The following is a 14,324-nucleotide window of genomic DNA, read 5'->3' as shown; positions in this document are numbered from 1 at the left end:
TCTTTTTGATACTAATTAATCTTCCCTTTACTGCCATAAACAAAATACAATCAGATGTGAAGAGTTCAGCTTAACAGACTTTTTCAAATGAGAACTTTTATACAAAAAATACCTACCAGCCCTCAACTCCATAGGTTCTAAGGCAGTATGTAACATCTTAAGGACAAAGAAACATTGTCGTCTGAAGCAACAGCATTTTTTATATGCAAACTTTATTGGATTTTTTTAAAGTCAAACACAAAATACAGTTTAGATCATAGCCGTAAAATGGCTGAAAATATATATAAATATGAATATCTTTTTCTCTGTCCTCTCCGCCCCATCTCTCGCTTGGGTAACGACCCCTTTACACCCCTCCTCAAATTTATCATTTACATTTTTTTTTTTATTAATCCAGCTTTCAACACCCTCTTAAGTTGAAGAAATGTGGTGTCCAATTTTGTCTTTCTTTCTCTGAAATTACTTTCTCAGTATGTATCCCTAATTGTTATCAGAAGATTTCCCTGTTCTCCTCGTGCCCTTTCAACTTCCAGGTTCTCCAAAATCATATGCTTCCTTGATGCCTCCACCAGCAATCCCATCCCAGGTGTCATGCACAAATCTACGGTTTCAATTTGCATGTTTTGGCTGCCAACGGTGAGGGCACCGAAGGGCCCTCATGATGGAAAATAGATAACCACAGATCCTCTCCATATTTGGTACCCATTATCTAGAAGAGGAGAGACCAGTTTCCAAAAGGCCATAACTGTCGGCATTACCAGAACCTGTGATTAATGGCTAGCACGAGGTAAATTATGTTTCGGAAATTTAATTCTATAGGAACAAACATAAGTTGTAAAAGCAAAACTTAAAAAGGATTGCTAACATTGGTAACTGTATACTTTTCTTAACCATCTATGTATGTGACTTTATTTTAACTGTAAGATCTCATTCAGATGGCCTTACAGTTTCCCACATTCTGAACATTAAATGTCTTCTCCCTGTGTGACTTTAATTTTGGTCAATAAGATTTGATTTAAAAGTAGTACATGTCATACATTCTGAGCATGAAATTGTCTTCTCCTCGTGTGACTTCTTATATGACCAACAAGATGTGATTTCTGAGTAAAACATCTCCCACATTCTGGGCATGAAAATGGTTTCTCCCCAGTGTGAATTTTCTGATGTCTAACAAGATCCGATTTCAGAATATAACATTTGCCACATTCTAAACATGAAAAAGGCTTCAACCCTGTGTGAACTGTGAGATGTCGAACAAGAGCTGATTTTCGTTTAAAACGTTTCCCACATTCTGAACATGAATATGGCTTCTCCCCTGTGTGTTCCCGTTGATGTATAACAAGATGGCATTTCTGAGTATAACACTTCCCACATTCTGAACATGAAAATGGCTTCTCCCCTGTGTGAATTCTCTGATGTTTACAAAGATCAGATTTCTGGTAAAAACATTTGTTACACACTGAACATGAATATGTTTTTTCCACTGTGTGAATTCTCTTATGTTTTAAAAGATGTGATTTGGCACTAAAACCTTTTCCACATTCTAAACATGAATATGGCTTCTCCAACATGTGAATTTTCTGATGATCAAAAAGTGCTACTTTTTGTTTGAAACATTTGCCACATTCTGAACAAGAAAATGGCTTCTCTTCAGTGTGAATTATGAGATGTCGATCAAGAGATGCTTTCTGTGCAAAACCTTTCCTACATTTTGAACATGAATATGGCCTCTCCCCTGTATGTGCTCTCTGATGTACAACAAGATGGGATTTCTGAGTATAACATTTACCACATTCTGAACATGAAAATGGCCTCTCCCTTGTGTGACTTCTCTGATGGTTAACAAGCTCTGATTTGTGGTTAAAATATTTCCCACTTTCTGAACATGAAATGCTCTTCTCACTCTTCTCCCTAGTGTGTGCTCTTTGATGTGCAACAAAATATGCTTTCTGACTATAACATTTTCCACATTCTGAACATGCAAATGGCTTCACCCCTGTGTGAGTTCTCTGATGTTTCTCAAGATCTAATCTGTTGATAAAACATCTGTGACATTCTGAACATGAAAATGGCTTGTCCCCTGTGTGAATTCTTTGATGTACAACAAGATTTGGTTTCTGAGTAAAACGCTTGCCACATTCCGAACACAAAAATGGTTTCTCCCCTGTGTGAATTATCTGATGTTTAACAAGAACTGATTTCTTGCTAAAACATTTCCTACATTCTGAACATGAAAATGGCTTTTCCCCTGTGTGCACTCTTTGATGTTCACGAAGATGTGATTTCTGAGTATAACATTTCTCACATTCTGAACATGAAAATGGCTTCTTCACTGTGTGAATTCTCTGATGTCTCTTAATATCTGATTTCTGGTTAAAACATTTGCCATATTCTGAATATGAAAAGGTCTTCTTCCTTTTGTGAGCTCTGTGATGTGTATCGCTCCTTCTGTTTTGCTTTACAGCCTGTGATGAATCAGCTGATGATGATGGGAGATGTTGCAAAGGATCAAATGATAGATCTTTGCTGTCAATGGCTAATAGTACATCTGAGATAACGGCACGCTCTTCATATGTGTCTTCTGTGACACCACCATCATCTGCTTTGAGAGTTGAAGATATTAGATGTCCCTCTGAGCTCCTGGTACAGTCTGCCACGAATAAAACCGATTTTATTATTTTTTCAATAATATACTGTAAACTTAACATTATATTGATATTTGATACAATTTCTTAGCTTTTTACCAATTTTATAAAACATATTACTCTAAAATACCACAAACCATACAAAAGAGCACAAATAACCTCCCCGTTCCCTCTCTCCCCACATCTTCCAACTCCTCCATGCAGAAAGAATAAAAAGAGTATAAACATGTACAAGCCACAAAAGTATAGAGATACCATCTAATCACTAGAATCCATCTGCTACTTCTCGGTCCAACCAGAGTTGTCCATAGGACAGGCACTTAAAGGGGTTGTTCGGGTTCAGAGCTGAACCCGGACATATCCCCTTTTTCACTCAGGCAGCCCCTCTGAGATGAGCATCGGAGCATTTCATGCTCCCACAGTGGGATGCACGGCAAACAGCCAGTTACGCCCAACAGTAGCTTAGCCCCTTCAGGACCCTGGGATTTTCCATTTTTGCATTTTCGTTTTTCACTCCCCGCCTTCCGATAGTCCTAACTCTTATTTTTCCATTCACATAGCCTTATCAGGGCTTATTTTTTGCGGGACAGGTTGTACTTTTTAATTGCACTATTTACGGTTGCATACCATGTAGTAGGAAGCGGGAAAAAAATTCCAAATGGGCTAGAATTGGGAAAAAACTCAATTCTGATAAAGGTTTTTATTTATCTTTTTTTGCACTGTACACTATGCGGTAAAATTGACCTGTTATCTTCATTCTCCGGGTCAGTACGGTTCCAACAATACCAAACTTCTTTGTAGCTATGTGTATGGGGCTGTGTGAGGGCTCATTTTTTGTGGCACGATCTGTTCTTTCAGTGATACCAATTTTAAGTGTGTGCGACTTTTTGATCACTTTTTATAAAAAAATTATTGGGTAGTTGAAGTGACAAAAAATGGCAAATTGGCTATTTATTTTTTTCCACTACGCCATTTGCCGTATGCCATTAATATTGTTATATTTTAATAGTATGGGCATTTTCGCACGTGGCGATGCCCATGATGTTTATTTTTTTTATTGGTTAAGTATTTTTATTTTTGCTTTAAGGAAAGGGGGGTAATTTGAACTTTTTTTTTTTTTTATATATTTGTAAAAACTTTTTTACATTTTTTTTGAGTGACAATAACTGGCAATCATTCGATTGCCCATAGTATTCAGTGATGGCTAAATACTTTTGAAGACATCAATTGCACTATATCAAGGCTGCCACCTAGTGGCCTGTATTGATATATACATCTAATTGACTCTGAAGTCGGCTTGGGGCTTTGGTCAATTAGATCGAGGTAACAGGTCCTCTGATCTCAGCCGGGAAACGCTGTTACCAGACCGGAAGCGCGCAACTTCCGGTTCTGGTCTGCGCAGATGCCGTGGTCATATTTGACCACGGCATCTGAAAGGTAAGATGTATGCGATCAGCCTTATGGCTGATCACATACATATGCCGTGGGTCTCTGCGATTTAAAATAGCAGAGACCCCGCGGCTAAGGCGCCCGCTGCACGCGCGAGAGGGGGCCGTGTTTAGGGATCAGACTCATGATGTACAGCTACGTCATGGGTCCTTAAGGGGTTAACTTTCCCCCGTACTTTATGCATAAGTTGCAACAGCCATATTCCCAAGTCAAAAGCATCAGTTTTGGAATTTTGTATGTTGTTTTTTTTTTTATGGAGTTACCCGCTATGATACCAAATATGAGGAGATTTTAAATTTATTTCTGTAATTTTTTTTCTATTCAAAATATAAATGGAAAATAATAATTATAATATTAATCCAATCAGGTGGTTCATGTATAAACAGTCAAAAAATAACATATCAACTAACAGGTCAACAATTAAAACAAGAGGAAAGAGGGCTCTGCTCGCAAGAGCTTACAATCTATGAGGAGACAGGGCTGGCACAGAAGGTACTAAGTGCTTGATTTGTACAATGGTCGGGCATCTTAACACAATAGGGGAGTACATATAAAAATTAATGAGCCAGTCACCAGCAGTAGCTGTAGTGCTTCTGAGTGTAGATGTTTGATGATGGATCAGGTTCATAAGAATGATGCTGAAAGAGGGTGTGGTGGGGCGGTGAATGGAGGAGAGTTAGATCAGGGGATGTAACAGGCTAACCTAAAAGGATGTGTTTTTAGGGAGCGCCTAAAACTGTGGATGTTATGAATTAACCCAGCTGCTTGGGTAGGGCATTCCAGAGAATTGGTGCAGCTCGAGAGAAGTCCTGGAAACAAGAGTGACGGTCTGGATTATCTTGGAGGTTAGTTGTAAGTCACTGGCTGAACGGAGAGCACAGGTAGGGTGGTAGACAGAAATAAGGGAGGAGATCTAGGGGGTGTAGCACTGTGGAGAGCTTTGTGGGTGAGCATTAGCAGCTTAAATTGAATCCTGTACTATATGGGCAACCAGTGCAATGAATGGCACAGGGTGGAGGCATCGGATTAGTGACTGGCACAGGGCGGAGGCATCGGAGTAGTGACTGGCACAGGGTGAAGGCATCGGAGTAGTGACTGGCAGAGGGATCGGAGTACTGAATTGCAAAGAGCAGAGGCATTGGAGTAACAGTTAGACAGATGAGCCTGGCTGCTGCATTCAGGATAGATTGGAGAGGGGAGAGTCTGGTGAGGGGAGGCCAATTAGTATTGAATTACAGTAATTTAGACAGGAATGGATCAAGGCAACAATGAGAGTCTTTGTTGTTTCTACAGTACGAAAGGGGCAAATTCTACAGATGTTTTTGAGGTGCAGGCAGCATAAGTGGGCAAGCGATTGAATATGGGGGGGGGGGTTATTGGAATTATTTTTTTGAATAATTTTTTCCCCACTTTTTATGATTTAATAGTCCCACAAAGAGGACTGTAATAGGCGATATATAGCCTACTGAGTAATGCTGGAGGCAGGCTTGGGGCCTACAGTAGGCCCTGGCCTGCATGCACTGACATCGCCACCCCACAATCTAATTTGCGGGGTGCCGATGGGAGACAGAGTCTGCTCCTTCTATAACCACTTACATGTGGCGGGCACCATTGCCTGTGACATATAAGAGGCTAAACGCCCTAAATCTGTGCTCCTCCCTGTCACAATGTAGGGGGAGGGGAGGAGAGGAACACCAGAATGACAACAGAAGGAAAATGACCAGGAATTAGGCCTCAAGGCTAGGGAAAGGGAAATGGTGACCACCTAAGGAAACCCTAAACCTAGCCCTGACTCCTGTCAGTATGAATAGACCCTGAAGGTGGGAATATTTATACACCGTAAACACAGGCCCTAGTAATCCTGAAAAGCGCTAGGATTAGTGACAGGGTTTAAGATTACTGGTTCCTTCCCAGATGAACGAACCAGTGTCTCCCTGAGGCCTAGTAAACAATGAGCAAATGGGAGCACAAAATACCAAGAGAAGTACACTTATCTTCAATAGAAAATGAATAAGCAGGAACTCAGATGAGGACCACAACCAGCTCTTCCAACTCCAGGCAGAGAATATCAACCGCATGGTAAGAAGTGTGAGTCCAGACTAAATAGAGAAGCAGTAATGACCACAAGCTACTCCTGAGACAAGAGGTGTGGTCATTACCAACAACACTGCAAGAAGTGAAAACAGATAGGCTGTCAGATGACCTAACGTGCAGCCAATCTCTCAGATCTTCTAACCTCTGTCACGGAGGGGACCGTGACAGTGCCTCCTGGCGGTCCGGCCCATTAGAGAAGGAGCGCGGCTCTCATTTGAGAGCCGAGCCCCCACTGACCACTGCAAGGGAGAGAGCCATGCAGCACTTAGACAGGGCTGGCATAAAAAGGTGGTGGCCCAGCCTAAGGCACCTGTCACCACCAGATCTTTGAGAAGTTCTGATAGACATTCTTCAGTACCTCCTGCATGATCCTCTTTTGTTTTGCTTTCGTTTTGACATCTCTCCTCCCTCTCCCAGCTGTCATCTATTAGCAGTGATTGCCTCCCTATATATCTTCTCCCCATACTGCCTCACCTTGCGGTTTATACAACTTCCTGGAGTGTGCTCATGCTGCAAACTGCAACTGATGCTTCTACAGATAAGTCTGTTCATTTATTTGTGTTTTCCTGTTGCCTTGATCCTAGGTGACCCTGACTCCCTCCGTATTAAGTGTAGAGAGCCGGTGGTCGTGTCCCCTTACTATTATAGGGTGTTCAGGTGTCATACAGTCGAGGCACGAGGGCATGCAATTATCTATCATAGAGATCTTTGCATGGGCTGAGAAGACAGGGAGAGCCTCAGGGCTTTAATAGGGGTCACCCTTTTGTTCCTTAGTTTCGGATCAGGCCAGTCGGATCCTTATTTGTAACTTCTTGTTTTCTGTTACACCATCCGTGACAGCCCCTTAGTGAACACCATAAAAAGGCATATTGGTAGTCACCAAGAAGTTAAAGTGTTGCAATCATGATTGATAATGCTCCGTGCCTCTCTGTGACATTTTTACTACAAAATCACAGTGAGATACAGTTGTCATCATGATTTTGTAGTAAAAAGATCACAGAGAGGCAAAGAGCATTATCAATCATGTTAATGCTCCGTGTCTCTGCTGTCCGGGACAGGGCTTGGCACTCTTTCACGCAGTGGATTACCCGCACGGCATCCACTCGTATGAAAGAGCCCTTAGGCCCCTTGCAGACTAGCGTTCCTCCTGCAGCGAATCCACATCGCAGCACCCGCCTGACCTCCCAGAGCTGCAGAAGGTCACATAGCATTATATTGATTTATGATCTAACCCTTAAAGTTCTGGAATGTATTGGATAACACTGGCATAATGCTGTTAGCGTCATCTAATACATTCCAGGACTGTAAGGGTTACATAGCATCATAAATCAATATAATGCTATGTGAATCCCGTCAGTGCTGGGAGGTCAGGTCGGGTGCTGCGATGCGGACTCGCTGCGGGAGGAACGCTCGTCTGCAAGGGGCCTTAGCACAGGGGGGCCCACTGAGGCTTTATCGCCCAAGGGCCCACATGAACCTGGAGCCGGCCCCGATCAGCAGGTTGTATAAGAGATACAGAGAGACTGGAAGAGTCACAGAAAGGCAAAGAAGTGGACATCCTTTGGCCACATCCCACACTGATGATTGCTTTATTGTGAACAATGCCCTGTGGAACCAGATGCCAAATGCCACACAACTCCAGGCACGTTTAAGGGAGGTGAGATGCACCCAAGTGTCACATCAGACCATTTAAAACCGTTTACATCATCGTGGTCTACCTGACCTGCCCTAAACTACAGTGACAAGCCCATACTACTTAAAACATCTTTAATCCACTAAGGCCTAATTTCATCTTCATGGATGACAATGCGCCAGCTCATCGAGGTGATATCATTAGGGAATAGCTGCTGGAGACTGGTGCACCTCAAATGTAGTGGCCTGCACTTTCTCGAGACTTGAATCCCATTGAAAACCTATGGGATCAGCTTAGTTGCCATGTACAGGCCCGTAACTCTGTACCCTAGAACCTTAATGACCTGAGGACTGCCCGTCAAGAAAAGTGGGATGACATGTCTCAGCAGACAATAAGTCGACTTGTGAACAGCAGGAGACATTGTTGTCAAGCTGTAATTGATGCTCAAGGCCACATGACAAGTTACTGAGACAGTAACATTTTTGTGGGGGTATACCCAGCACTGGTGTTGGCTTTTGTTTCAATAAATTGTTTGAGATGAGGAAATCACCATTGCTGCTTCTACTTAAATGCCGTACTTTCATGATATAATATCCCTGTAGTGTGAACTTTTTTAAATTTCCCATAAATTTGACCCAAAAGCCAAATATCCCTAACCTTTTGTGAGTAATTGTAACTGCATCCTCTGGAATTATTCTAAGCCAATATGGAGCATAAGGAAATTCGGCTTTGCGGAGAGCTGACCAAAATTCACTGACCAAAATTCTGACGTGTGAATAAGGCTTTTTTCGCATCCCCCTACACTACATTTCAGGACAGAAGATTTATCCTGACTTCCATAGTGTAAAATAGGTAAAAAAATTAAGCCACATAACAAGGGACCAAGGAGCAGCAGAAGGCCCTCCAAGGTAGCACATCTGCACGGAAGAATCCCACCCACGCCCCAAAAATAAAGTAGACATTGAAAACATTTTCAAACCCCCCACCTCAAAACAAGAGGAAGGCAGGGCAACAAAAAAAATGGCTTTTAAAAAGCCCTCAAACGACTCTCGCCAGCAAATAAATTGGTATTTGGAATGGAATATGGCAAACTAATTCAATAACGCAAGACAGCTTGCCCACTAGACTCTTCACGTCCACAATCTCAGCTGGCGTCACAGAAACAACAATATTTGAAAAGGTCAAAGAAGCCATAACTAGGCAACAGAAAGCAGAGTCTACTCAAACAAAAGACAGATCCAGCTCAGGACCCTTTAGCAGACATTGAAAAACCTGGTAAGTCCATTATGGCAGTTTCAGATCTTCAGCTTGGCGAGTTCCTCGCTGGGCCTTGACGCAGTTGTTGTTTTAACACATCCATCCAGTTTAACGCCTCTGTCGGTGAACCAAAATATATGTGCTCCCCAAATCTACCACATGAAGCCTAGTGGGATATAACATCACGTATGGGATAGAGTGTAGTCTCCACTTGACATCCATTAATTGCACTAGTTCATTCTGAACCTCAGAAGAGTAGTCTGGAAATGAGGTAAGTCGACATCCATTAATCGTAACCTCCTGACGCTCTTTGGCTAGCTGGAGTATAATTCCTCTGTCTCTATAATGCAACAATTTGATCAGTACTGGCCTGGAGGGGGGGGTCCAGTGGTAATGCTTTTTTACTGCAAACAGCAGTGTACGATTGTTTTGACCAAATGTATCCCGCAGCCTTTTTTCAAAAAAAGTCAGTAGGGTGCACATTATTGCCACGGAGCCTGTTCTCAGGGGTGCACCTAGCCTTTCTGCTGCATGAGGTGAAAATTGAAACACCCCCTCCCCCATCCCAAATTCTCAACCTAACCCCCTCGCTTCTAACAAACCTCTTTCATCTAGAGACGTCTTCTCTGATGTAGATGTTCTCTTACTTTATCTTCTCCATTCAGACCAGACCACCATGATGATTTCTTTCAGCCATCTTTTGTCTCTGCAGAGTCTGACAATAAGACATCTTAGTTTCCTACTTTTCCCACATCCTCCCACCTTCTGAACACACCATCCTGCCACCCCCAATACTGTGCCCCCTTATGTGTGCTAGTACAAAAATACCCTCTTATAATGTGCACCAGTACAAAAAATGCCTCCTTCTAATGTGAGCCAGTATAAAATATGCCCCCTTATAATGCCAGTGCAAAAAATACCCCCTCATAAAGTTTGCCAGTGCAAAAAAAGTGGGTGCTTTTTCTGTGGGAGCTGAGGAAGTATTAGCAGGGAAAAATGGTCACTTGTGTTTTTGCTCCAAATATTTATCCTCTTCCATTGAAGACTGAGAACTGCTTGCCATCAAGTTGTCAATAGAAAAGTGAAGACATCATCTAGAGGTTTCCAGTCATCCTGTTGTTATTTATACCTACCACGAAAACCTGACCTATAGCCAGAATGCTCGTCTCAAAATCAGTTGAACCCATTGGCCTTCGCATCTGCCCAGGGCTTCTAAGCAGAGTATAAATATAGCTGGTTCTTACATTGCCCTGAACATTGTAGGTTTATGTTAGACCCAGGAGAGGCAGTTCTGTTAGGTACCCATCTGCAATAGCCACCCTGACATTTTTCATGTATAGTAGTTTTAGTACCACTGTAATCTAAAATAATCCCTAGTTCTTTTGTTTGCATGTATAACAGCGTGCTGCCATACGTATTTTGTTTGCTGTCCATAACTTTACATTTGTCAGTGTTAAGCCTCATCTGCCACTTCTCTGCCCAAGCGTCCAATCTATCCAGATCCATCTGTAGCAGTATATTTGCCTCTTTTGTGTTTACTTTGTACAGTTTAGTGTCATCTGCAAATTATATTTTACTCTGCAAGCCTTTCCATTACTGACCCCTGTGGTACCCCATTGGTGACCGTGACCCAATCTTAGTGTGTACCGTTAAATAACCACCCTCTGTTTTCTATCACTGAGCCAGTTACTTACCCACATACACACATTTTCCCCCAGTCCAAGCATTCCTATTTTATGTACTAACCTTTTATGTTAGTATCAAATGCTTTGGAGAAGTCAAAATATATAACATCCATTGATTTGCTGCAGTCAAGTCTAGAACTTTCCTCCTTATAGAAACTGATTAAATTAGTTGGAAAGGACCGATCCCTCATGAAGCCATGCTGATATGGTATTATACACTTATTTTCATTGAGATACTCCAGAAAACCCTCAAACAGTTTACCCACAAGAGATGTTAGAATTCAAATCCTGTGAGTATAGAGTCCTTAAATTTCAGAAAAGAGAATCTGGCTATGACATTACTTAATTCTCTTAGGATACAGGAGTGTATGTCATCTGGACCCGGTGATTTGTCTATTTTAATCTTATTAAGACTCTGCTTCAGTTCTTCCTGGGTCAAACAGGTCACTTTTAATGGGGAGTTTACTTTGACACTCTGCATCTCATCTGACAGTTCATTTCCCTCAGTGAATACAGTGGAGAAAAAAATATTTAGTAGCTTCGCTTTCTCCTCATTGCTCTCAACTCCTCCTTCATTACTCTGTTAGGGGCAAACACTTTCAGGTTTCAACTTTTTAGCATTTATATAATTGAAGAACGTTTTAGGGTTTGTTTTACTCTCTTTGGCAATGAATCCCTGTCTCCAGCTTGGCTGCTTTTATTTGTCTTTTACATATTCAATTTTTTTCCTTATAGTTTTTCAGTGCTTCCTCGCTACTTACCTGTTTTAGGGATTTAAATGCTTTCTGTCATTCATAGCTCCCTTTAAATTTCTATTTATCCACATAGTTTTTTTCCTGTTCCTTACCCATTTATTTTCATATGGTATGTACCTCTCAAAATAAGAGTTTAGGATTGCCTTTAAAAAAAAATCCCAATTTGTGGCTGCATTTGTGTTCCCGAGGACGTTGTCCCAGTTAGTGAGTCTAATTGCACTCCTTTAGCTGGTCCAATTGTGCTTTTTTGAAGTTTGGTATTTTTGTTCCTCCCTGAAGAAATACTTTTTGAATGACAATTGGAAGGTTAATATTTTATGGTCACTATTTCCCAGGTTTCCCCCAACCTGCACATCTGTTGTTCTGTCAGGTCTATTGGTTATTACTAAGTCCAGTATGGCCCTCCCTCTAGTCGGGTCCTGAACCAGTTGGGAAATGTCCTGAATTAGTTTATTGCCAAGAACCTGTTTCCTTTATGAGATGTACAGGTTTCAGTTTCCCAGTCTATATCTGGGTAGTTGAAGTCCCTCATAATAACCACCTCATGATTTGCCGACTCATCTATCTCATTTAAAAGTAGATTTTCTGTAGACTGTGATATATTAGATGGTTTATAATAAACTCCTATTAGTATTTTATGATTTTACATAAAGGCGAACCCCTCCCCCTCTCAGTTTTTGACGATCCTTTCTAAACAGACTGTAACCCTGTATTTTAACCGCCCAGTCATAGCTATAATCTAGCCATGTTTCAGTTATTCCCTCTGTGTCATAGTCCTTCTCACACATCACTAATTCCAGTTCAGCAGTTTTATTAGTCAGGCTTCTGGCATTAGTATACATACAATTAAGAGGATTTTTTATATTTTTTACCCTACAACTTTCCTTATGAACTGTTCTAGTCCCTCCTTCCATTCCTCCCCCAGTCCCACTACCTCACTCCAGGTCTCTATCTGCACTATCTTCCCCTCCTGTAATGTAAATACCCTCCCCCCAGTCCCTAGTTGAAACACTACTCCTACCTTCTAGCCGTCTTCTTCCCAAAACATCTGCACCTTCCCCACTAAGGTGCAGCCCATCCCTAAGATAGAGCCTGTAGCCAACAGAGAAGTCGGCTCAGTTCTCCAGGAACCCAAACCCCTCCTTCCTACACCAGTTCTTGAGCCATTTGTTCATCTCCTGTCACGGTAGGTGAGGGAAGGGAAGCAAACCAAATACAACTAAAGCAACAAAACACCAGGCTAGGCCCCAAAGCTAGGGAACAGGGAAAGGTCACCACCTGACAATCCCTGAGTCTTTCCCTGACTGCTGAAAACACGAGCAAATCCTAAAGGTGGAAGTGCTCATGCGCTGGAACCTAAGCCTAGCTGAAACTGTAACAAACCCTCAGCTAGGGAGCTGGAAAATAGACAACCGGTTCCTAGCGCTTGGTGCAGGAACCAGCGTCTTCCTGAGGCCTAGCCAGAACACACAACAAAAGGGAAGGAATAGGACTTAGCTTAAGACGAACGGGGAGCAGGAGAGCCACCAAACACCAGCTGAGAACAGAAGCAAATATAAACCACAAGGGCTATAGTGAGGGGGGGTATAAATAGCACCACTAAATAGCTAATAAGCAGAACCTGTGGGGAGGTGGGATCCTGCCCCAAACCACAACAAAGAGAAACAGAACAATCTGCAAGTAGCAGTAGCAAGTCTGTTAGATGTTCTCAGCCTCTCACAGGGCAGGGCGTGACATCTCTCTAATCTCCCGCTGGCTTTCTGGTGTGGCACGTGGTACCGGTAGTATTTCAGAAGAAAGAAAACGTTTGAGGTCCTTGCCCTATGACTGCAACTTAAGTCCCTGAAATAATTTTTAAGGACGCTCCACCTGCCTCTAACTTTGTCATTTCAATGTGGACTATGACTGCTGGGTCTTCGTCAGCCCCTCCCAGAAGTCTATCAACCCGATCCGCGATATGTTGAACTCGAGCGCCAGGAAGACAACACACTGTTCGACACTCCTGGTCTTTGTGACAGATCGCCCTATCTGTACCCCTAATAATTGAGTCTCCCATTACCAGCACCTGTCTGGCCTGCCCTGCTCTCCTGGTCTCCGCTTACTGGAGCTGACATTTTCCTGACTGGCAGAGGAAGGGTTCTGCAGCAGCAGTGCCATCCCTTAACTGACATCACCCTCATCTTGTGTCATATCAGGACCAGCCTCCCTGGCACTCTTCCCTCTACACTGCTTTCCTGAGCCTCTATGCTACCACCCTCCACCGCATCTACCGAATAGAGTGTCTGCTCTGCGAGCAGCAAACTCTCTTCCAAATTGTCAATGCTTCTCAGTGTCGAAACTCGCTCATTTAGATACATGATGTGCGATTCCAAACGGGAAATATGCTCACATTTTGAACAAAGATATGCACCCTTAAACGGCTGTTCCAGGACTGTATACATTAGACAAGATGTGCACTGGACTGCGCTGTCAATTATGGAACTCATACTAATGGGGATTTCACAAGAAAAGAGAAAAAATACGCAATACAGTGCGATTAAATGGTAAACAACTGACTGAACTGAATGTAGTCTCTTCCTAAAGTCCCTGAATCTAAAGTCTCTTAATCTTAAGTCTCACACAAACACAATTCAAACACACATTTGAAATCAAACAAGCGAATGCTCACAAACTCACGTTGTTTGTCTGCTTGTATAGGCGCTGCTCCCAGACAACTTCAAACCAGACTGATGATTTTTTTCCCTCTGGATTTATGCCCATGTTCTAACCTCCCATGCCCAACCCTTGCTTTCTTACCAGATTTGAC

At 42.4% G+C, this 14,324-nt stretch overlaps 1 protein-coding gene across 1 annotated transcript in view; it reads right to left on the bottom strand.

The window, feature by feature from the left end:
- Window positions 1-254: 254 nt before the first annotated feature.
- Window positions 255-14,324, bottom strand: part of LOC122925174 (gastrula zinc finger protein XlCGF26.1-like) — a 34,233-nt gene continuing 20,163 nt past the window's right edge. The window contains exon 5 of the mRNA XM_044276684.1: window positions 255-2,650. Coding sequence (XP_044132619.1) covers window positions 1,032-2,650 — 1,619 coding nt within the window. The 3' untranslated portion in view covers window positions 255-1,031. The remainder of the gene's footprint in view (window positions 2,651-14,324) is intronic.

Source organism: Bufo gargarizans, chromosome 1 (assembly GCF_014858855.1).
Source record: "Bufo gargarizans isolate SCDJY-AF-19 chromosome 1, ASM1485885v1, whole genome shotgun sequence".
Lineage (NCBI taxonomy): Eukaryota > Metazoa > Chordata > Amphibia > Anura > Bufonidae > Bufo > Bufo gargarizans.
This window is presented reverse-complemented; position numbering and strand designations above follow the sequence as displayed.